Raw genomic sequence first — 25,842 nt, 5'->3', positions numbered from 1 at the left:
TTTTTTTATGTTCTTACTGTTTGAACATTATTGTATGCTACCGTTTCACAAAAAATGGATCACAAACGGAAACCAAACGGAAAAAAACAAACAGCAAAATAGAACGGAACAAAAAAAACGGATCCTTTTAAAACGGAATGCAAAACCATACGTTCGTGTGCAAGAGGCCTTATAGAGAAGAAAACCCAGTGCAGTTTCTACATTAGGGTCCATTTACACGTCCGTATGTGTTTTGCGGATCCGCAAAACACGGACACCGGCAACGTGAGTTCAGCATTTTGCGGACCGCACATCACCGGCACGCTCTCAGAAAATGTCTTTTCTTGTCCGCAATTGCAGACAAGAATAGGACATGTTCTATTTTTTTGCGGAACGGAAGTGCGGATGCGGACAGCACATTCCGGCCCCATTGAAAATGAATGGGTCCGTACCTGTTCCGCAAAATTGCAGAACGGATGCGGACCCATTTTGCGGACGTGTGAATGGACCCTTACTTTGAGGTGTAGACTCACTGGGGAAAAGCCACAGGTCACGTTAAGCTCTGCCACATCTGGCCCCTACTTTACACCGGCATGTGGTATGTCTCACGGGTGTAGCTATAGGGGACTAAACATAGCAATGGGTCCAGAGTCCTGCTGCATGAGGGGTCCCCTCTACCCCACAAGAAGACCCCAGTATTGTAAATGGCACATGGTAGTTGCAGATTTTGGAACCCCCATAGACTTGAAAATAATATGCAGCTGTCGGACTTAATGCTATGGGGTTAGGGGACCTCCGTTTTTATGAATATGCCGTCAATGTCTCAGATGGTAATACCGCTTTAAGGACAATGGAAACGAGCGTCTCCGTTATGAGATTTCCTGACGGATGGGATGTAACATATCATTTATGCAGCTACGATGAAGCTCATTTGCATTCAGTGCCCGGAGGATTTTACATCACCCAGGTTATATTTATTTCATGAGAGATGGCACTGAATCATATCTGCTGTGGCACCCTGACTACTTATCATATGTATTTCTCAGTGTTATATCATCAGGGTATAATGATATTCTCCGCTCATGCCCCATATAGCTCCCGGCAATGCCGTCAGTACCGCAGCTTGGGTCTGGGATTATTGGCAGGGAGTACCTGGGCAGGGGGAGAAGGGACGGTGGGATGGTCGGCGTGCTGGATGCCAACTGTACCTAGGCCAGGGCATTACAGCTAAGGCAATGAAGTGAATATTAGCCCCAGTGAGTAGAAATGTGGTCATCGCACCATTATGGTGTGGCATGTGGCGCCTGCCTGCCAATGCCAGTTGCTGGCTGGAGTTGTGACATCACTATGTGCAGTGTGCCAGCAGTCTACTGCATAAGGGGTTAATGTAATATTATTATGCACTGCACACCTCTAAGGCTGTCTGGAGAGTAGGAAGTTAACCGGCCAGCCAGTGGCGTAGCTAGAAATGACTGGGCCCCACAGCAAATTTTTGAATTGGGCCCCCTCCCCCAATAATTTTTGTCCTCCTCCTCCTGGATGGGCCCCTTTTGGGTCAGGGCCCCAAAGCAGCCGCTTCCCCTGCTTCCCCTATAGCTACGCCCCCCTCAAGTAATAGCTACTAGGTGCAGGCTGGTTCCACCCCCTTCCTCTAGAGGGAAGCAGTCTAGTCCTGTGTCGCTTGTAAGCAGCAGAAAACAGAGCTGAGCAGTGAAAACACTAGCCCTAACAAAGAGACACTATATGTGCCACCCCCTGAGGAAAAGAACCGCCAGTATAACAGAAAGTGTACGACCATACATAGAGAGTGCTGGACAATCTAAGCCAGTGAAGGTAACACATGACTGCCTGTTTTGGACTTCACTGCATTGTGGTTGGGATGGTAAGCTTCAGGACCCCACTATATTAGAGGACAGACTAGCCATCTGTTTGAAGAGACTCCACCCCGCTGAGGATACTGTGGATATATAGATCTAAAGGTAGAGAAAGTACACCCCTTATGACAGACTGGAGAGATTGTACAGTCTGACGGCAGAGAGGGGGGTCAGAGGAGATAAGTATACTGCCTACCCTTCCCACATCCTTGGGGAGAATTGCATAGGTCACATGTAAAGACTGTGCTGCTTACGTTTAAACGATTGATGTAACAAATGAATATCAGACATCATATAGTACATGACAATAAATTTCTAATAAAGCTAGATCCAGCCGTGTACCTCACATGGATCCCGAGATCCTCACATTCACTGCTCCAGTTACTCTTTTAGATTATCTTCAGCCTGGCAGGTAGTGTGTCCTTTCTGCTGCAGCTCTCTCCCTGAATATTTTTCCTGACATAACTTCTTTAATAGCGCCTGTGTGAGCCCCCTATCCAACTGCTTCAGTAAAGTGCAAAGAACTGTGTGCACCAACACCTGCGTTGCTACAGTACCACATTGCCTTGCCCCCCAAAGACCCACCTACAGTAAGGCCACCCTAAAACATAGCCAGGCAGGAGAACCCCAATGCCAGGTTGTGCCCCTCCCTTCACTATCCACCAGCCCCATGGAGCGGCAGGTAGGACCCACAGCCACAGTAAGGACTACCACCATCCATCTAGCCTCTACTATCACTCCCATCCTCTCGCCTCCCACCCGGACTGTTGAATATATGTTTGGCGCATCACCACTGAGGCCAGTGATGGGCTACTGTGGTCACAGGCCTATGTACAACACATCATCCAAATGGAAACTCATGGAAGCACATTTAGAGCGCCCCATCCTATAGGGGTGAAGAAACTAGGGGGGTAATGGAGCCTAGACCGCTAGGGATGTTGGCACTGACCCATTTATTAACCCAGACCACCAGAAATTCTTGAATTGCCTCTTTCGCTCTCCCTGATCTCCAGAGATACTGGTATAAACAAGATTCCGTACCTTAAGGCCACATTCACATTTCCTCTAAGGTAATCGGGTAGTCAGTTCTGGCAGAGGAACAGACCACCAGTGATTGTGTATATGCCACGCACCGCAGGATCCACAATGGTATATTTATGCTGGATAACCCCCGGATCCCCATCAGATCCTGATATAATCAATGGGGATCCGGTGGCTATGCCGAATCCAGTACCTCCAGCAGTCTGTTCCTCTGCCGGACAACCGGATGGCCTTAGTGGAGATGTGGCCTAAGCTGCTGGCTGGGCATGCACTGTCCTGGGGCATCAGGGATACATTCACAGGATATGCCCTAAATGTCTGATAGGTGTGGGTCTCACACTTGGGCAGAGTGCTGACAGCCGGGTGTGACGGATCCCCATTCAAGACAAAGGAGCGGGTCCTAGAGGTGGAACCGCCACCTATCGGACATTTATGGCATATCCTTTGTATCGCAGATGAGAGTACCCCATCAGTGCTCTATACCACCAGGGATGCTGGCATTAACCCTGCCATCGTTCTAGATCACCAGGGATGCTGGAATTAACCCCTTCATTATCCTTGACCAACAGCGATGCTGCTATTAACCCTTAAACTATCCTATACCAGCAGAGATACTGGATTTAACCTCTTATGTACCCTGCACCACCAGGGATGCTGACTTTAACTCTTTCATGATGTTGGCAGTCACCTGTTCAGCACACAGACCACCAGGGTTACTAGTATTAATTCCTTTTCCTCAAGGTTTCGGACCACTGGGGATAAATATATGTATCTGTAAGCCCACCCAGGACACCTCCATCCCCCACCTCATAATGACACCACCTAATACATTGTATTAAGCTTTTAAATACATTCAGCTCCCAGGAAAAAAGGTATGAAGACCCCCTAGGACACTGGGTGATTGTGGTCACACAGGTGGGAGTAAGAGAAGCCCCTAGTAGTGACCCTGCAGCTCCATATGGACCCTCCTCCATTAGGTGCCCTCCTAATATAGCTGGCACGATATAACAATCTGGTAAATGGCAGCTATATCAGCCCCATGTACACATCCTTCAGGGAGGGGGTCCCCTCTATGACATTACACAGGGGCGGGGGGAGGACCGTTATGGGGGAGCGGTCTCATTAGAATCTGCCGGTGGTTATCATGCAGCAGGGAGGTCTCTGCCCCTGAAGGAGGCGTCTGTGCAGCCATAGAGAGACCTCCCTGCACCAGACAGCCGGGACAGGGCTGAGACACCACCGGGACAACACCCGGGACCGACACCTGCTGCTTATCCCCTCAGTCACCGAGCGTGTGCTGCCCCGGAGCCTGATGGACGTGCTGCTGCTCCTAGCCCTGCTGCCAGGTGAGAGCCCGCTGCCCACATGGCTGCCACCTGCCCTGGAGGGTCTATATACCTCATCCCTGCCATGTCCGTATCACCTGCCAGCCTCATCTATCTGTCTCATATCTCTCTCTCTCTCTCGTATCTATCAATCTCCAATATATTTATCTATCTATCTTGTATCTATCTAATATCTCTCTCCCGTATCTATCTATCTAATATCTCTCTATCTATCTATCTATCTATCTAATATCTCTCTATCTATCTATCTATCTATCTATTATCTCTCTCTCTCTCTCTCTCTCTCTCTCTCTCTCTCTCGTAGCTATCTATCTATCTATTTATCTATCTCCTATCTATTTATCTATCTATCTAATATCTCTCTATCTATCTATCTATCTAATATCTCTCTCTCTCGTAGCTATCTATCTATTTATCTATCTATCTAATATTTCTCTCTCGTATCTATCTATCTATCTATCTCCAATATATCTATCTATCTATCTATCTATCTATCTATCTAATCTATTATCTATCTATCTATCTATCTTGTATATATCTAATATCTCTCTCTCTCTCTCTCTCTCTCTCTCTCTCTCTCTCTCTCTCTCGTATCTATCTCCGATCTACCTATTATCTATCTCCTATCTATCTATCTATCTATCTATCTATCTATCGCCTATCTATCTATCTATCTGTTTATCCAGTTTTGCTGCCGTACATGGTATACCGGCGTGTCACCAATGTGTCCACAGATATTTTCAGGTTGGGGTATGACTGGCGGTGGGTATGGCTGGCACACACCTCTCCAGTATATTGCACCGTCACGGTCTCTGGACGCTGAGCTGTGACTAGCGGAGACCCGCTTGTATTATCGCCATCCATTCTCCATTGCCTCCAGCCTCTTTACCAGGGTAGTGGTTTACTAATGCAGCGCCTCTGTGTATGATGCCAGGCACCTCCATTCTCATGAAGCCAAGTCCTCTGGAGGTGTACAGATGTAGCAGAGCTAATTCTCCTATTTAGCATGGTTGGGCATTATTATAAGGGCCTGTCACCGCTCCTGACTTGTCTGGTTTACAGAATAATTGTATTCCCCATGTAATACCAATGCCAGAGCGTCGATTTGTATGACTTTATGTTGGTTATTCCTGCTAGAAATAATGATGAGTCCCTGCAGCGCCTGCACTGTCTGATCAGTGCTGTGCATACTCCTAGTTGGCAATGCAGTCATAAACTTCTAGTTGGAATAATAGAGGAGCGGTACAGAATTGCAGGTAGTTCCTAAGAGGATGTGTCAGGATATCTCTTCTGTAGGACAATGTCGTCATCTTAACTGCTGTTCTAAGGGAAACCGCAACACATCAGGCTATTGTATCCGATGACAAACTCAACATATCTACATCTTATTATTCTTTAAGTCAAAACGGATCCGTCCTGACTTACATTGATAGTCAATGGGGGAATGATCCGTTTTCAATTGCGTCATATTGTGTCAGTGAAAACGGATTCGCCCCCATTGACTTCTATTGTGTGTCAGGACGGGTCCATTTGGCTCTGCATCGTCAGGCAGAATGGAGACTGATCGGAGGCAAACTGATGCATTCTGAGCGGATCCTTAACCATTCAGAAAGCATTGGGTCTGAACTGATCCGTTTTGGGCCGCGTGTGAGAGCCCTGAACGGATCTCACAAGCGGACCCAGAAACGCCAGTGTGAATAGGTGTACCAGGTTTTGATTTTCTGAATTTCAGTTACCCAGCACTGCTACATCTGAGAATCACAGCCCTATAACACATGGAAAAGTCTGTTGTACCTGAGAAACTCAGCGCCGCTACATGTGGCAAACTTTTTATCTTGGCTGACAAACTCAGCTCTGCTGCATCCATATTACTGTGTGGCTGCAGGTACTGGAAAGGTTTCAGCTTTGTCTCTGCTTCCTCACATAAAAGAAGCTTCTCTAGCCTGCGCTGAATTCTGGGCTTGTGGTGACAATCACCCTCATCAGGCACTCTTGAAGATCCATTACTTGGAGCTCTAGTTATTAGAAGCCCTTGAGAGTTCTTCTTAAGTGGCTGAACGTTTCCATTCAGACGTATCTGTATCTGGAAAAGCTGGGTGATGTCCCATATTTCAGCTGAACTTGTCACCCACCTTTCCTGCAATGGACATAGGGGGGTGCACACTGAATAGAGCAGACCTGCCATCCAGAAGACTGGCAGAGCTAGGTGAGCGCCATCCGTAGTGCTGTTCATATCGGTCATTACCCAGCTTTTCCAGAGGCTCAATGACGTCCATTCCCTGCCGCAGTCAAACCTTCTATTGTGGTGCCAGCGCTTTTGCCAGATATCCTTCAGAAACCTCAAATGGCATAAAACTGGCACTTTATATCAGTGGCGCGAGACGATAATACCGCCCGCACCCATGTATGCGTGTTCTCAGCACTGGAGATGGCGGTAAAGCAGTGATTCCCTCTCACTAATGTCGCTATATCGGGTGATAACAGGGAGATCCAGCACACCACATGCAGGCGTTGTCCCTTTAAGACGTCTTAGACTCCTCATAACGGTTAAATACGGTAATGAAGCGTTGAATATTATGATTGTGAGGCGGCACTGTCATATGTTAGGCGCCAACGCACTAGCTAACGCGGCATAATTAGGGCACGAAGTGTAATGTTTTGTTCTTGTAACTTGTGCTATCTGCCCCTTTAACCCCTTCAACCAGAAGAGTGCCAGTTGTGAAAGCGATCAGGAACACTGCCGGATAGAGGCAGACTGGCACCATATGGCACTGGTCTGTTCACTATATGACGGCACTTTTCCGCTGTATAGTAATACATGGTCAGTATTAATAGTGGACGCTGGCCGGTCGCTATGGGCAACTGCCCCCTTTTTTGTCTGCGCCCAATATCTCGTGGCAGTGAATTGGTTTGGATAGGGAATAATGGCACTCTTAAACAGGTCGAAAATGGACCTATTTACAGAAGTATAAAAAAACGGGCACCCAATGTATAATAACATGGCATGTGCCCGCTGGAAGACTAGTAATAGCGTCACCTGCCCAGAATCATCACATTACCTGGGTGCCCTTTTTTTCCGTATTGGGGGCACTGAATGCTCGCGGTTTATGCTGCTGCTGCTGTAGGTGACTATACCTGCAGAGCATCTCATAGAAAGCCCGGGTTGTTGCAGACTATTCCGACCTGGTGGGTGCGCAGTAAACAGGTTGGGGCAGGCTCTGTGTACTCTGTTATTTCACAGCAAATTCCCACATTCCAGACAGGGCAAAACATCCCCCTTCCCCACCACAAAAGCACACCGAGCCCCCCTGCAACCACAAAGGGATGCACATGGCCCCCGCCCACAGGCACACACACAGGTGTGAACTGCGCTCTCTCCGGGCTGCAGTCTTAGGTGAGTCATAGAGAGCAGCCTGGCACCAGGGCGTCCCGTCACCTATTCCGGAGAGGAGTTTTCCAGGTGTGGTAGCTATGCCTTCCTTTAGGGCTCAGGCACACGGCTGTAGTTTTGGTCTGCCTCCGATCCGCGTTTTTTGCAGATCGGATGCGGACCCGTTCATCTCAATGGGACTAGCACACCGCGTGCTGTCCACATCTGTAAGTCCGTTCCGCGGCCCCGAATAAAATTAAAGCGTCCTATTCTTCTTCGTTTTGCGGACAGATAGGACATTTCTGAAGGAATACAAAGAAAAATGGCGGCATGCACTCAGCCGGTATCTGCGATTTGCCGTGTGCATGAGCCTTAGGCCCCCTTCAACGTTCGTGTCTGTGATGACATCCGTGAAAAGATGGTCAGTAGTTCATCTATGAAGATGTACGTGGAGGATCCATGTTTTTTGGCTTCCGCATGTCGTGCGGATTCCATGGACATTACTAGGCTAAATATTAATTTTCAGAGACTCTCCTAGCAACCATCCGTGAAAACCACGGACGTCATCTGTGTTGTCTGTGTTGTGTCCATGGTTTTGACGGACCTGTAGACTATAATGTGCGTGAGGGATCCATATTCTCGGACAAATATAGGCCATGCTTTTGTGGTGTCCCCACGGTCCATGGAAAAGCACTGATGTGCAAACACGCATGGATGCATGTGCTGTCCACGGAGACCACCGACAGGCCTTACCTTGGGGAAATATTCATCAGTTGCCCTAGCCCTGCATCTACCTACCCTGGCTCTGACATAGTGGCTTGATGGTGCCCCCTGGAGGGGGGTTAACCACATGGGATAAATGTAAAGGTTGACCGTTAGTAAGAACCTCATGGTTGTATATAAGACAACTGCTCATTTGGCAATTCCACAGCCTTGTATTGTTGGAATGAGGGGCACTCTGATAATAGGCTGTTTTAGGCCGGCCTGTGTCTGCCCCATAGACGGAATACAGGCTGCCATAAAGGTAGTTGGAAGGCTGTCCGTAAACGCAAGCTATTTGGTAAGGGGCGAGCTTTGTCTGTGGTCAGAATTCCGCACAGGGCATGATGAGACTTTTAGGCCATATGCAGTGTTGGACTGGGGTACCTAGGGCCCACCAGTAAAATGTATTTTGGGGGCCCATCATAAGGATACATTCAAATATTACCTGCTCACACAGCAGCAGGATGCTACCAGATGATTGAATATGGAGGTCCCTGCAGCACCTCTGAGAAGGTAGGTCCTGGAGAGAAGAGGATACTGGTGGCTTTCCTCTGTACCTAGATGTCATCTCAGCTCTGATCGTGTCTGTAATAATAAACTGGGGAGTTTCTTTAATAATCTACCAAGTTTTTTATATGAACATAGGCTGGTTGAGGTACATTGTACATATGTATGTCTACTGTGTAATGTGCCACTTGTGTAGGGGGTAGGAGACTAGGGGTCCACCTTGCTCAGGAGCCCACCGGGGGATTCACTTGTGGGCCAGTCCGAGCCTGAACATATGACATCTACATTCCTGTCCTACAAAACAGGTGAATTCAGTTTAATTGCTTGTCTTTACGATCTGGACAGCCGGAACGGCAGTGGTCCAATCAGATTAAAACAGGTATGGGCACCTCTTCTCGTAGTCAGTGACCTTGTAAATAGCTCATGAGAGCGGAGCTTCACTTTAACTCTGGCTGGAGTTCCACAGATGCGGGGTTAAAGCAGAAGATTAACTAATGGGATTGAGGACCCTCCTGTATAGAATCTGTTCCAGTATTGGTGGACATTGGTGGGAGACCGGGGGGCCTCCCAGCACTGATCGACCTTTGAAGCATTTCCGTGGGTGCCCATCCCAGATTAGTCCTCCCGTGTCATTATAGGGCGATTTGGCAAATATGTCACTGTAACATTGGGGAGGGGTAGGCTGGTGGGCATATACCCTGGGTGGGGGCGTGCCAGGTTTGCCTTGACCAGGGTATTTCAGTCAGCAGTGAACTGAACATTTGAAGAGGGCGACTCATCTCTTATCATCTCTTTTTATGATCATCCCCCTCCCCCTTAGCCCTGTGGCTGTCTCAGTCCTCCATATTGACCTCTGCTCGGAGAGGAGTGCTCCTTTTAGGGTCTGTTTGACCAGGGCTTAGTGGCATTGTGGACTTTAGGACATTGTGTTTGCCTGTCAATGAATCAGGGACTGTTTGTGTTGTAAACCTGCAGTGTCGTCTGGGGGGATGAATGGTGACCCCCAGACCTTTGGCTGGAGGCTGAATATTCATAGATCACAGGGAAATAGACTTCTGAGGTCTCCTCTTTCTATAGATGACATATGGGAACCATGCCCTTAATATTTCCATGATAAACTGGACAGTAGGTGGCGCTGTTCTAGTTTACTGCACCTACAGTGCATTTCCCCTACAATCAACCTACGCTGAGAAACTGAGTGACAACCAGTATGGCCACCATGACATCTCTCCTAGGGTTGTCACAGAGTTTTCAATGTTATTGCTTTCTTTCAAGAGGGGTTTTCCCACCCCCTTAAAGAGGGACCATTGACACACTTAATGCTGATATTGGGAGGACTTGGCCTTTGTGGACAGGGGACCGCCACATTGTCAGTTGCTGCGCTGGTGATATCACTATGAACAACACGTCAGGGGTTGGCTGCCATGCGCACATGTCAATGGAGGACACGCCATCTCACTGCGATGACAAGAAGACGCCATTCAGGGTACAATTCAATACTTGGCGATGGAAGCCAGGGACGTGTCACTGCATGCCTAGGCTTCACTCACATCCACATCAAGCACCCCCCTCCCCCTCAAAAATCAGTAAACCGTCAACACTGGGAGTAGACCAATGAACCGGCTCTTCTGTCGTTTGCCAGGGTGTCGGTCTTTACTACAGTTCTGGATTTTTATTCATTAGCTAGTGTTCTAGGAAGACCCAAACGCTCCTTCCCGATAACTGACCCATGTAAATGTGCCGCCAAACACTTAACCTGTTACCCTATCATGCATGACATAAAGTCATCGCCAGCTCATTGCCTTGTGTGACCAGGCAGCAGACAATGAAGCTGTTTAAGGGATGAATGATCGCAGTCAGTAGTAAAGGATCAATCATCCCCATGAATCGGACGTGAACAGTTTGCTCAGGATTATTGCCCCTTGTATCGCCCCATGTGAATGGGGTCTTACTCTGGATGGAAGTAGGATTGCAGAGGATATCATTTAGGAGGAAATAGTATTATAGGGGCAGATTTAGGAAACTTTATATATTTTTTTTAAACTCTCTCTTGCCCATGGCAACCAATCACAGCACAGCTTTCTTTTCCTATTGGATTGGTTTCTATGGACATCTCAGAGTTTTTGTTTTAGGGCTCCTGCACACAATGGTGTATTTCACAGATAGCGCTCTGACCCATTTATTTCTATGAGGCTGCACACACATCCGTGTTTTTCACAGGTCGGTGTGCCCAATCCACAAATCTTGATGCCAGTCCTATTTCTATCTTTATTTGGGGATGAGAATATCCCCTATTGACGGGAATGAGAAAAAGAAAAATGGATCCTGGGTATCTGTTTTTTGCACTCTGAAATGTTTTTTTTTTTTTTTTACATGTTCTATGCCAGATTTTAGATTGCTTTCACACATTATTAATTTTTTTTCCAAGTTTTGTGAAGTGAATTTTTGGAACTCCAGCTGTATACTCACAGTTACAGTGAAAGGAGGTTTTTAACGGAGATGACAATCTTAGGCCTCTTACACACGGGCGTCGCATGTGAGGGCGGGACAAGATGCAGGTGTGTTGTGGGAAAATGCAAAATGTTTTCGCGCAAGTGCAAAGCGTTTTAATGCATTTTGCACACGCGTGAGAAAAATCGGCATGTTTGGTACCCAGACCCGAACCCGGACTTCTTCACAGAAGTTCGGGTTTGGGATCGGTGTTGTGTACATTTTATTATTTTCCCTTATAACATGGTTATAAGGGAAAATAATAGCATTCTTAAATGGCTTCTGTCACCCCACTAAATCTTTTTTTTTTTTTGGGTTTACTTATAATCCCTATAGTGCGATTTCTGCATACATAAGCTAAAAATTCATTTCTGTTCAGTAGCGGCTGCTACTTGCTGGTAGCAGCCGCATCCCCTGATCCTAAAGACACCCCCTCCGCATGTTGATTGACAGGGCCAGGGAACGGGATCGTTCTCTGCTGGCCCTGTTTGAATTCAAAATATCGCGCCTGCGCCGTACCTGTCTTTAATCGGCGCAGGTGCACTGAGAGGCGGCCGCTCACTCGGCCGCTCCATCCTCGATGCGCCTGCGCCGATGACGTCACATCTACACCTGGCGCGGGCGCATTGAGGATGGAGTGGCCGAATCTGTGCAGGAATCTCGTAACGGAGAGATGTGAGCGAAGCCTAAGCCCCTTCCCGTTTTAAGCATGTCAGAAAAAAATGCCACCAATTTGCACCACTTTTTAGGCAGATTTATAGTGCAGACACATTATTAAATCTGGGCCACTGTATGCAAAAAATGCGAAGAAGCCAGAAAATAAATAAAAAAACACGCCAGGGTTTATTCTGTCCCTTTTTACGGGTAAAAAACAGCAGTTTAAATTCATCTCTATAAGGACCATTCCCCAGTGCCATTTACTAAGACCCTGTGTGGCACCTATTGAACCATGTAGGTGTTAGGCCTTATGGCGCTGGACCGGTAATAACTGACGGATTGCCAGTGCTCTGCAGAGACCGAGCGCCATGAACTGAAGATATAAGCATTCAGCAATCTGCGCACACAAGGGGGGCATTTTTGAAAATGATTGTAAATGCAGGGAAAAAAAACAGATGTTGCCATAGCAACCAATTAAATGACACCTCTCATTTTGCAAACCGCTCACGTTGATTTTTTTCTTCACAGTAATTTTCGAAAATATGCCTCCATACCCCCAGCGCCTGCCTCTGGAAATCCAGCAGCGCATGTATCACTCAGACTCCACTTACCACCACTAATTTCCCAGGCGAAAAATGGGAGCTTATTGGAAGGAAAGGCACATTTTGTCTGCCCTCGTTTCTAGAAATGACCCAATTCTTTGTGCATCGCCGGCTTTTTTTTTTTTTGTTGCTTTTTATGCTTTACAAAAATGATATAAAAAGAAAATATATAAAATAAATGAAATAATTAAGTATATATATATACAATTTATTATTAAAGCGACATTCGTTTCATGTCACTGTACTTATGAAAAGAGGTATACATACATAATAAAAAACGGAAGTACGATAAGCATGAACAAGCATGTTACAAACTGCTACAGAAGGAGCGAGGACCATGGCTTACAATATATATTATAATAAAGAAGTGTCTTAAAGGGGCCTGGATGTATTTCTGGAGTGTAATAATATTACAGGCTATAGCTACTAGAGAGGGGTCGTTGATCCAGGGAGTTAGGGCTCAGGCAAATTGCTGTCCGCAATGCACGGGGACCAATGAGGGAGATGCGGAACGGAGGCACGGATCGGAAGCACTACGGAGTGCTTCCGTGGGTTTACTCTACGTGCCTCCGCACAGCAAAAAGGTAGTGCATGGGTCCACGATCCGCATGCGGCTGCCCCATGGTTGGTGCACGGCTGCCCCACCGGCTCGGCCAGCATGAGCCCTTATTCTGATTGCCTGATTGGAGTCGGGAAGGAATTTCTTTCTCCTAAAGTGGGAAAAATTGGCTTCTACCTCACAGGGGTTTTGCCCATAGCAACCAATCAGATTCCTCCGTTCATTTTTCAGAGCTCCTTTGGAAAATGGAAGGTTAATGCCCGTGAAAAAAAGCGTACATGTTTCTTCTGTGAAGGATCCGTGGTTGGTCCGTGTGTCCGTTTTTACCATCCATGTGTCATTGTGTAATTCACTGATGTTGCTCAGCTGAAAATTAATTTCCAAAGAATCCTCTATTAGGCTTTAGTGAAAAACGGATACAACAGGGATGCGTGGGGGGTCTGGATATTATTCATATTTGCCAACTATTTCGGCCACATGCAGACGGTGCAGATCACGTTCGGACTTTTGCGCTGAAGATCCATAGAGTAATACGGTACAGCTAAGTAGATGAGATTTTCAAAGAAATTTTTCATTATGGAAATGATGTGCGCTATGGACTTTGAAATCGGCAGCATGTGAACTTTTTGTGCGGATTTGCAGTGCAGATTTCACTCTGCAATCCAAAGGGTGGGATCTGGTGCAAATATGCGTCAAAATCCACGAAAACATCCATAAGTAACATGGATTTTGGTGCAGAGACACCGCGAAATTTGCATAAACGACACCGCTGTGTGCATGTACCCTTCACAGTGGCATATGGCTGGTTCAGAAGTCACCAGCGTCATGGAGGGCTGCTGTGCGGGAGAAAATACCCCTCCGTGTGCAGACGCCGGATACTTTCCAGATCTTATTGCGGCGTGAAAGTGGCCAAACCACGCGCATGGGCCTATATGGTGACATGTACTGTATGTGGTATGATGGAATCTAGTCGCCATGTTACGGATCTGTACGCGAATACCCCCTGCAGCCCTGTGCATGAGCCCTTATTCATATGGCGGAGGCAGCAGAGTGTAAGATTACTTCTGAATTACTACAAAAATAATAATTCCATAAAATAAAAAATATCACGATTGGAATTTTGGATTCTGTGACCACAACGACGCATGACCTTGTTTCCTGTGTGAATTTTACACAGAAAATATTCTGACGACCAGTTTGTTTTAACCCCTTAAATTTCTTTTTTTCTCTCTCTCCCCACTTTAACAAGCAATCTATCTTCTCTTTCTTTCTCGGCTCCCCTCACCCCCCTCTCTCTCAGGCTTTGGTGAAGGGTTTAGAATTCGACAATAGCCCATGTGACCGCCTATGAGACAGTCTTATTGTGTGGTGACTCCGAGGATCCTGCCCCCCCCCCCCCTTCTTCCCTGCGCTTATTCTTTCCAATTCCGTGCCCCTCCTGTGTAACCCTCTGCATGCCCTCTTCTTTTATGCCCTCTTCCACGTCTTTCTACATGGGCGCCTCTCCTCGGTTCATTCATACTTGTACTGATGCAGCAGAGCTGAATTTGTCATTTAGCATTGCATTGTTTGTGTACGGTAGTAACTCGCTGGCTTTTGTGTATGAAACCATAGATAGCACAATATGAAGTCACCGTGATGTGCTAAGCTTGGCTCTGCTACATCTAGAGCTTCCTCCGTGTGGACCCCCTGATGCAATGTTTTCTGCACAACTTCTTTTTGCAAACAGCGCTGGCCTCATACTGTGATTTCTCATCTGCCCCTCCCCCTCCATCTCATTGCCCTGAACTCTCTATAGGTGCCCCCTCTAGCACCCGCCTCATTATCTTCACTCCCTCTGCTCCAGTGCACTTCCCTGTCAATGTTCTCCATCTGACGGTGCCCCCCATTAGATTGGCAGCCCCTCCTCCCCGCTCTCTACCCCTCTCTGTTGGTTTTTGCAGCCTGATCTCTCTGCACCTGTTAATCTTCAATCCTCATTTCTCTTCCCTTCCTCCATCCAGGGAGAGGACTGCACGAAATTCCGCTTTCCCCAAGGCAGAGACACCGTAGTCCCGCATTTTTGCCCCCTACTTTGCAGTGGATACCAATATCTTGGTTTTTGACACTCCGCACCTTCCCCTCCCCCAGTTTGCAGAGATTCCCACAGTCCACGATAACAAAGACCCATGATTGCTGGTGGAGAGGCAGCAGACCCATAGATAGACCCCTTACACCTTCTCCCGCTGACAGCGCACTCTGCTTACTATCACTTTTCTACAGTTTTGAATATATATGCAGATATAGCCGAGCTGACTTTGTCCTTTCGCTCTGTGGGACTACTTACGGATAAGAGGCATTTTTTGGTGAGATAGTATGCCCCTGGATCAATGATTTTAGTACTGGAAATGTGAAACTGGTAATTGGTGATTATTTGCATGGGACCTCCGACTAGGCCTCTTTCACACGGGCGTCATGGATTTGGGGCGGATAAATTGCAGGTGCGTCGCGGAAAAATGCGCGATTTTTCCGCACGTGCGTAAGAAAAATCTGCATGTTTGGTACCCAAACCCGAACTTCTTTGCAGAAGTTTGAGTTTGGGTTAGGTGTTGTGTAGATTTTATTATTTTCCCTTATAACATAGTTATAAGGGAAAATAATAGCAGCCTTAATACAGAATGCTTACTAAAATGGGGCTGGAGGGGCAAAAAAAATAATAATAATTTAACTCACCTTATTCCACTTGTTCGCGCAGCTCGGCTTCTCTTCTTTCTTGTTCTTTGAGGAAAAGGACCTGTGGTGATGTCACTGTGCTCATCACATGATCCATCACCAAGGTGATGGATCATGAGATGAACCATGTGATGAGCGCAGTGACGTCACTACAGGTCCTTTTCCTCCTGGACAGCAAAGAAGAAAAAAGAAGAGAAGCCGGTGAGTTACATTTATTTATTTATTTTTTTAACCCCTCCAGCGCTATTGTACTAAGCATTCTGTATTAAGAATGCTATTATTTTCCCTTATTACCATGTTATAAGGGAAAATAATAATGATCAGGTCCCCATCCCGATAGTCTCCTAGCAACCGTGCGTGAAAATCGCACCGCATCCGCACATGCATGCGATTTTCACGCAGCCCCAACGCACAAAATAGAACATGGTGGGAATTTCACGCAACGCACAAGTGATGCGTCAAAATCACCGCTCATGTACACAGCCCCATAGAAATGAATAGGTCCGGATTCAGTGCGGGTGCAGTGCGTTCCCCTCACGCATTGCACCCGCGCGGAAATCTCGCTTGTGTGAAAGGAGCCCTAGGGTAAGACCACACATCCAGGCTTCCTGGTGCAGTTTTTGAAGCCACAATCAGAAGTGAATCATAAATGGAGAGACGGCATAAAGGACAGATACGACTTCTCTTTCTTTTTCACTCCTGGCTTTGGCTTCCACAAGTGCATCAGGAAACCATACCTTTAGAAGTTGATAGAAGGGGTTCCCCTTTAGCTAGAAGTGCAGACGAACGTCATAAAGTTTCTCTCTCTGTGAATGACCTAGAAAACGATTGCTGGTATCTCCTCCAGTGTCCTGGACAAGATGTCTGTTCAGACGTAGGTTTTTGGGCACAGGTTTCAGTGCGGATTCGGTGCCAAGCCAAATCTGTGTAAAAACCGTTTCCCGTTTTTTTAATGGGAGGCCGCTCCACAGTTTATGCCGCTGAGGGTTTTTGCCACTAGGTAAAGAATGTACAGGCCCATTCATGGCGCGGTTACTGCACGGACCCCTCGAAAGCCGCAGTGGAATCATTTGTGTTTGGCCTGTATGTCCGTTTTCTGCCCTCCATGTGTCATCCCATATTTCACAGACACTGCTAGGCTGAAAAAAGATTTCCAAAGCGTATTCTAGCAAGGATCCGTGAAAACCATGGACCAAACACGGATAGCATCCATGTTGTGTTTCATGAACCCATAGACTGCAACGTGCTTGGCGGATCTGTAATCAGGGACACAAATAGGGCATGCTTCTGTGGTGTCACCAAGGACCATGGTCCATGTAAAAGGACTGATGTGTGAAGAACATACCCTGCCCTGTGTGTATGCCCAGGGTATGTAGCGGATTATGCCAGAAGAGTGTCCTTTTGGCGTCCATCTGTATGCTTTCTATTGCTAGATCATCCTGGCACACAGTATGTTGGAGACTTCATGGCGTGTGCACTGGGCAAACGCACTGAACATGGTGAGAACAGTCTCTGAGATTAATGGCCGTAGTAACGAGCCCAGCATGATACACGCCATCTAATGTGGACACAGCTGCTGCGGTTTTTTCCAGGTGTATGAGGCATTCATCTTTTTTAAAGACATGTTATCTGCGTCTGTAAGGTGAAGTCTCTTCTGGCAAATAATACAACACCCCAGGCCGGTCAGATGGGATCCTCAGGAGATATCAATTCAGACAAGGTGACTCCCTTCCCTCAGGTGACACTGTGTGGCAGGGAGGCATTATCCCAGGAAATCTCCATCATGGACATCTGAAGAAATGTACCATATATTATACAGCAGATCTCACCACTAGGCTACATGCACACGACCGTTGTGTGTTTTGCAGTCCGTAAATCGGGGATCCGTAAAACACGGATGGTGTCCGTTCCGCAATTTACGGAACGGAATGGACAGCCTTTAATATAACTGCCTATTCTTGTTCGCAAAGCACGGACAAGAATAGGACAGGTTATATTTTTTTTGCGGGGCCACAGAACGGAGCAACGGTTGCGGACAGCACACGGAGTGCTGTCCGTATCTTTTACGACCCCATTGATGTGAATGGGTACGTATCCGAGCCGCCAAAACTGCGGCTCAGATGCGGACCAAAACAACGGCCGTGTGCATGAGGCCTTAGTCTGGTGTCTGTAGGGCCTTGCAGACCGTCTACTGATGGGGTCTGGTTATTGCATTGTAAACTAGGCAGATAAATATGGCTGTCCGTCTGTGGAAGCCCCATTCTAGAGGTGCCTATATACACAACACAAAAGACGTGGGGTGTGCCAACAATCCTGACATAATCATCAGGGGTCGGACAGGTTGAATTCCAATGCTTGACCCTTTTGTTCTCAAAGCATAAGCCTCCACAGGAGTCTGGTCGCAGCATACCCCCCTGTCCCCATGGAGAACACATGCACGCTCGACCGAGCCCAGCATGCATGTGTTTGAGGCAGGCTGTCAGCACCATACGCTTCCTTTATCTTATCTTCATGCTTTCTGTTTGAGAAACGGCACAGCTCAACCACCTGCAGTACTTCGCCACCGCCCCTTACAAACCACCGCCGCCAAGAGGTTAATAAACCCTGCAAAGCGTTCCACACCGCACTACTTAGCCGTAATCCAAAAATTCCTCCTTCTTTATCAAGTAGCTAATGCCCTTGTTGTGTAGAGGCCAAAGCCTGTCTGCCTGCAGAGGCTACTACACCTTACAGGAATGCCACTGCAGGGCAACCCTGTGTGGTATAAAGTATGAGGGGCATGAGACGCACACGAGAGCCCCTCCAAATTGTTTGCTTACATTTTTATGGATCTGATTATCTCGAGGACCCCTCTACTACCCCTACCATGTACTGGTATTTGTCAGTCTTGCCAGACACATATATTGTCACCCGCTGACTAAAAGGATCAGTAAACTTTGATATGCCAACAATGTCTGATCGATGGAGGTCTAAGACCCCATGATCCCAAGAAGAGGGGGTGCCTGGTCTTCTGTTCTTGAGCTGGCTGTAAGGGCAGAATTAAGTCATCCATTCGGTAAGTCCAGTAGGCTCTTCTGGCAGAGGGGCGGACTACAATGGGAAATAAGGGAACAATCAAGTGGGCAGCACTGCACAGACTAAACACCATGCCAGTATCTGTGCCAACCGTTAGGTTAGGTTCACATCTCTGGCAGAGGGACAGACCACTGGATTTGGCATAGCCATACATCGCCAGATCACCATTTACTTTAATGGGATCCGGCAGGGATACGTTGGCTGTCCTTTATTTTCCTTATGGAAGAACACTGCTGCATTTAGAGCAGAAACCTGGTGGATTCCATTAAAGTGAACGGGGACACGGCGGCGGATTACCTTAGTGGAGGTGTGAACCTACCCTTATTGGAGGTGCTTTCTGTAGATGCTGCTGTAATAACGGTGTGGATGTAAGTTTAATGGTACAAGCAAATAATTCCACGGAGTGGGTGCAGCAGAAGAGAAGTCCTAGAGATGTCTCATGGAGTTATGCCATTTGCCTATTTATTGTCATTAGACAGGTTGGAATTCCAACAATTATAAAAAGTTCCAATACGCAATCGCAATGGTTTTACCGCTGCAGGTCCCAGAAGTGAAGCGGGTTTGATTCACAATGTCAGCATGCGTTTTTTCAGGACCGTGCGACTTTCCGCTAAATTATCCTCTCTGTCTCGAATCATCCAGCTGTACAAGTACCGATAGAACACCGTATTTGCCAAATTTACTCTTCCCACTACAACTCCTGTGGGAGAAAGCGCACCAATAGTGAAGTACTGGGAGTGCTCTTCACACGCACTTTCAGCTGTTAGGCTAGGTCTACACGACGACATTTGTCGCGACAATTTTTATAATGTCAGTCTATGGTGTTGCACTGCAACATGCAACATACTGCGACGCGACAGTCACAGAAAATCCATTCGAGATTGTCGCGCGACATTGGTGCAACAAAATGTCGCGCGACAAATGTCATTGTGTAGACCTAGCCCAACAGGTGAAAGTGCGTGTGAGGAGCACTCCCAGTACTTCACTATTGGTGTGCTTTCTCCCACAGGAGTTGTAGTGGGAAGAGGAAATTTGGCAAATACGGTGTTCTATCAGTACTTGTACAGCTGGATGATTCGAGACAGAGGATAAATTAGCGGAAAGTCGCGCACGCGGTCCTGAAAAAAACGCAGGATGGAATTCCAGCAAAAGGTCCTTGCAAACAATCAGTCACTGATGGGGGGGGGGGGGGGGCACCATGGGTGGGTGTCCTATATGAACTAGGTATAAATAGCTATGTGTACTGCAATGTAATCAATAGAAAGACAAGGTAATACAGCATTGATCGAAGCAAACGGTGACTCAGAGCACAAGCTGGTAATGTATCTATCTATGTATGTTCCGCGATCACTCAAAAACGCAACCATCAATTTCAACGAAACTTAGTGTACATATGCCTTGCTACCTGGAAAGAAATCTTGTGGGGTCTTAGCTCTCTAAGGTGTACCGTTCCTGAGATATTCCCAAAAAATGACCTGCATTAGCCAATACAAGCCTGCAAGTCTTTCTCTTCTTATCCCAACTGCCATACACACGGTCACATGTCCCTTATCAGCCAATAGAAGCTCGCAGGCCCTTAGTCTCCACATACACACAGTTTTCCATAACAACCCAGCCATTTTTCTTTACTGCTGTAGGTCAGCTTTAGGCTAGGGCTACACGACATGTGTCACGCGACGCATAGGGCACAACTACACTGCGACATTGATGTCACACAACAATTTTTATAATGATAGTCTATGGTGTCGCACTGCCACATGCGAAATGCTGCGACTGTGATGCGACAGTCACAATCCATCTTGGATTTTTTGCGACTGTCGTGTCGCAGTCGCAGCATGTCACATGTCGCAGTGCGACACCATAGCCTATCATTATAAAAATTGTTGCTCGACATTGGTGCAACAAAATGTATCGCGACACATGTCGTCGTGTAGCCCTAGCCTTAAAGGGGCAGGGCGCTGTGGAGGTCACTGTTAAGAGGGCATGGGCCACTATTAAAGGGGCAGCTGCTGTGGAGGTCACTGTTAAGGGGGCAGGGGCCACTGTTAAAGGGGCAACTGCTGTGGAGGTCACTGTTAAGGCAGCAGGGTACTGTGGAGGTCACTGTTAAGGGGACGGGCCCATGAGAAGGTCACTGTCAAGGGAGTGGGGCTCACTGTTAAAGGGGCGGCTTTCTGTGAAGGTCAAAGTTAAGGGGATGGGCTGCTGTGTAGGTCCCATTTTAAAGTGGTGGAGCACTGTGGGGGGGGGGGGGGTCAGTGTTAAGGGGTGAGGGGCTGTGGAGTTTGCTGTTAAAGAGGCGGGGTGCTGTAGATGTCACTGTTATGGTGGATACTGTCGATATCTTTTAACGACACACACAAACATTAATTGAAATAGATGAAATATACCCGAGCGAAGCCGGGTCCTTCTGCTAGTTACTGATATATTGTGATGCATGGACAACCGCAATGACACCAGCCAGGCCTCCTGCTAGAAGAGTTTGCTTTGTTGTCATGCGTTGTATTCTCCTGATGAATACATCAATAGATGTATTACTAGGGTTATAGCTCCTCATTTTATCACTTGGGCTTTTGATACCCTTGTCATTGATAGACCCCATGATCTGGGGCTGAAGGGTCTGGGGTTCCTAAAACATCTGAGAAATGACTGTTCTTTCATCCATCTGTTCTTCAACCATCAACCTTCTCCTGTCTAATGTGTATGGCCGACTTTACTCCAACCAGGAGAATTCTAAGACATGTATTGTAAGGTAACTTGATGTGGATGACCACATGTAACTATGGTATGAGAATGATTTTCCATTACCGGATGTAACTATGGTATGTCAATGATTTGGGGTTACTTGATGTAACTACGGTTTAAGAATGGTTTGAGATTACCCTCATGTAAGTGTGATATGAGAGGTTGATTTGCCATTACTGGATGTAAGTAACTATGGCAGGGATCAGCAACCTCCAGCACTCCAGCTATCCTGAAACTACAACTCCCAGAATCCTCCTTTCACTTCCATGGGAGTTACAAGAACAGCCAAGAATGTTTGCATGCTGGAAGTGGTAGTTTCACAGCAGCTGGAGTGCCGAAGGTTGCTGATCCCTGAACTATGGTATGAGTATGATTTGAGATTACCCTCATGTAAGTATGGTATGAGTATGATTTAGGGTGACCTCATGTAGCTGTGGTATAGAATTATTTCGGGTTATTCCGTGTAACTATGGTATGAGAATGATTTTGGATTACTCCATGTAACTATGGTATGAGAATGATTTAGGATTACTCCATGTAACTATGGTATGAGAATGATTTTGGATTATTCCATGTAACTATGGTATGAGAATGATTTAGGATTACTCCATGTAACTATGGTATGAGAATGATTTCGAATTACTCCATGTAACTATGGTATGAAAATGATTTTGGATTACTCCATGTAACTATGGTATGAGAATGATTTAGGATTGCTTCAGATCATTCTCACAATGCCACCATTAGATATAATCTTCTGTTTGAGTCCTGTTCACCTACCCCTGTCTGACAGTGGTTGGTAATAAACCTGGATCCTGTATAGAAGAGCATCTATGTAATTTCTTGGCTTTTAATTAATGACAGCAGCAGGAGATAGAATTTGTAGCTAGCAAACGGCGGCTGACAGAAGGGAGAAAATTGTATATTTAAGTGTGCGTGAAGCGTGATTGTATGTTGTACTTTAATTGAAGGGGCCAGTCATCAAGACACAATGCCATTTTAGGGTGGGTTCGCATCCTGTTTTTGCCATCCATTTAACGTATACAAAAAAGACTGATGCCATACAGTGACATCCGTTCACCATAGAGTTCCATTGTAAAAAAAATAAAGTATACTCTTTTTTTACCAGTGTAAGGGTCCATTCCAGGGTGGATTTGATTTAAATCACTAGTCAGTAAGGCTTGATTTAAAATCATAGTTTTCTACATAAAGACTACCGTATTTTTCGCTCTATAAGACGCACCGGACCATAAGACGCACCTAGGTTTTTGCGAAGGTAAATAAGAAAAAAAAAAAAATTTTTAACCAAAAGGTGTGCTTTTGGTGGGTCTGTGCATGACACTATTATGGGGGATCTGTGGATGATGCACTGTTATGGGGTGGGGGATTTGTGGATGGCACTCTTTTGTGGGGGATCTGTAGATGGCACTGTTATGGGGGGAGCTGTGGATGGCATTATGATGGGGGGGTCTGTGGATGGCATTATGATGGTGGGGGGGAATCTGTGGATGGCATTATGATGGTGCGGGGGATCTGTGGATGGCATTAGGATGGTGGGGGGGATCTGTGGATGGCATTATGATGGTGCGGGGGATCTGTGGATGACATTATGATGGTGGGGGGATCTGTGGATGGCATTATGATGGTGGGGGGATCTGTGGATGGCATTATGATGGTGGGGGGGATCTGTGGATGGCATTATGATGGGGGGATCTGTGGATGGCACTGTTATGGGGTAGTGGATCTGTGGATGACACTGCTATATGTGTCATCCACAGATCCCCCATCATAATGATATCCACAGGTCCCCCCATCATAATGCCATCTCATAATGCCATCCACAGAACCCCCCCCCCACCATCATAATGCCATCCACAGACCCCCCCCATCATTATCCCATCCACAGATCCCTAAGGAGGGGCTGTAGTAGGCGGGGAGAGCGGCGGGGCCATGCAGGCACTGTACTCTGGCCCCACAGCTCAGTATGTACTGTATTATACGTAGTGTTAATCATCATATCTAAACTGAGTAATTATGCGCTCCCCCTTCTCCCCATGTGTACCGTACTTACCGGTACACATGTCACACCCCTGTAGTAAGCCATAGCAGCTAGCAGGCAGGCAGGCCGGGCTGCACGCGGCCGTAACTCACTGAGGTCACGTGCCTGCTCCGCCTGCTTCATTCATGAAGTAGGCGGAGCAGGCAACTGACCTCCGTGAGTTATTTTTCCCCCACTTTTGGGGGGGGGGGAACATCTTATGGGGCGAAAAATACGGTAATTCTTGCTGGTATAACTTATAATATGCAAGTAGATGAAGATTTTTAGAATAACATCTTTTCATATTAGTTTGATTAGGTTGATTCTGTATTCATAGGTTTGTAGAAGTTAGGATTAAAGGGAACCTGTCACCTGGATTTTGTGTATAGAGCTGAGGACATGGGTTTCTAGATGGCCGCTAGCACATCCGCAATACCCAGTCCCCATAGCTCTGTGTGCTTTTATTGTGTAAAAACCCAGATTTGATACATATGCAAATGAACCTGAGATGAGTCCTGTCCCTGACTCATCTCACATACAGGACTCATCTCCGGTTCATTTGCAAATGTATCAAATCATTTTTTTTACACAATAAAAGCACACAGAACTATGGGGACTGGATATTGCAGATGTGCTAGCAGCCATCTAGCAACCCATGTCCTCAGCTCTATGCACAAAATCCCGGTGACAGGTTCCCTTTAAGGTCTTTTTCTCAACTCTGTTCATGTTATAACGTTTTTGCTGTGAAGAAGAGGCATGTGATCTCTGCTGAGTCAAATTCAGTTTTGAGAACTGCAAAAGTAAACCAAGCATCTATGATAATATCTTGTAGGCAGAGAAACTGCCCAATAATCTTACAAAAACCTCTGGAAGAGCATGGCATTGTGAATGGATTAATGGAATTTATTTACTAAAAAAATTATCTACATAATTAAAAAAACTAATTTTTATTTCATGATGGAATAACCTTTGGATGGTAATATACTTTCCTCAAAAAGCATTTTATATATATAAAAAAATTTGATTTAATTTAAAAAAATCAGATTTAAATAAAATAAATCCAATATTTTTTTTTTTTTATCATAGATTTTTATCCACCCTGGTCCATTCACACGTCCGCAGATTGGGTCTGCATCCGTTCCGAAAATTGCGGAACGGGTGCGGACCCATTCATTCTCTATAGGGCAGGAATGGATGCGGAGAGCACACAGTGAAAAATAGAACATGTCCTATTCTTGTCCACAATTGCGGACAAGAATAGGCAGTTCTATGGGGGTGCCCGCCGGGTATATTACGGATCCGCAATACACTACAAAAGTGTGAATGGACTCTAAAAAAAAAGTATACTCTTTTTTACCGGACTCTGCAGAATACAAGAACATGGTCTGCTGCATTTTTGTATCCTTTTTTTCCCTAAGGTATACATTACACAGAGGCATACAGTGTGATGTGAACCCACCCTTAGAGCCAAACTATAGGTTGCAATCATGCCTTCTGGGTGGCAACCTGTAGTGGATCAGGACAACAAGACCCCATCTCCTTGACCCCCGGACTTTTCCAGTTTGTAAGGAGTCATGCTTGCAGGGAAATGTGGCTTATCATATTCTTCACAGCGTTGTCCATCTCTTGACAGGCTCTTTGGTAGCCTGTTTAGTAGGAAATTGTACCTGCTGGTCTATTGTTAATATAACTATCTATAGCAAGTTCTAATTAAAGGGTCCGGTCCCTGTGACACAGTTTCTTTGAAGAAGTTTTGGACACCCATTTTTGGTAATAGGGTGCTGTAATGATAAGCTGGTCACTGAACTTTTGGATACTCCTCAGCTAATGTAGCTAGGGGTAGCTTCATGGTAGACTGTCCATGTTATGGAAATACTTGTATGTACCCCACTGTCTGTAACTGGATAGTGTAAAATGGGGTAGGGGCATCCTGACCAGACAACTTCCTACATGTAAGTGGGGCCCGTAGAGACTGATGAATAATGGTGCATTGGGGCTCCAGGACCTCCTGTCATAGGTAATTAGGAATGTCATAGTGTCAAGCAGCTCCTGAAAGGGGCATTATTTTAAGATTTGCTCTATGTG

The 25,842-nt window shown here is 46.4% G+C and overlaps 1 protein-coding gene across 1 annotated transcript in view; it reads left to right on the top strand.

Annotated features, from left to right (window-relative positions):
- The first annotated feature begins 4,069 nt into the window (after positions 1 to 4,069).
- The window catches only part of LOC122928583 (basal cell adhesion molecule-like), a 61,312-nt gene continuing 39,539 nt past the window's right edge, over positions 4,070 to 25,842 (top strand). The window contains exon 1 of the mRNA XM_044281564.1: positions 4,070 to 4,240. Within this exon, the coding sequence (XP_044137499.1) occupies positions 4,207 to 4,240 (34 nt within the window). The 5' untranslated portion in view covers positions 4,070 to 4,206. The remainder of the gene's footprint in view (positions 4,241 to 25,842) is intronic.

This window comes from Bufo gargarizans, chromosome 2, assembly GCF_014858855.1.
Source record: "Bufo gargarizans isolate SCDJY-AF-19 chromosome 2, ASM1485885v1, whole genome shotgun sequence".
In the NCBI taxonomy this organism is placed as follows: domain Eukaryota; kingdom Metazoa; phylum Chordata; class Amphibia; order Anura; family Bufonidae; genus Bufo; species Bufo gargarizans.
Note: the sequence above shows the minus strand (reverse complement) of the source record. Positions and strands in the feature narration are given on the sequence as shown.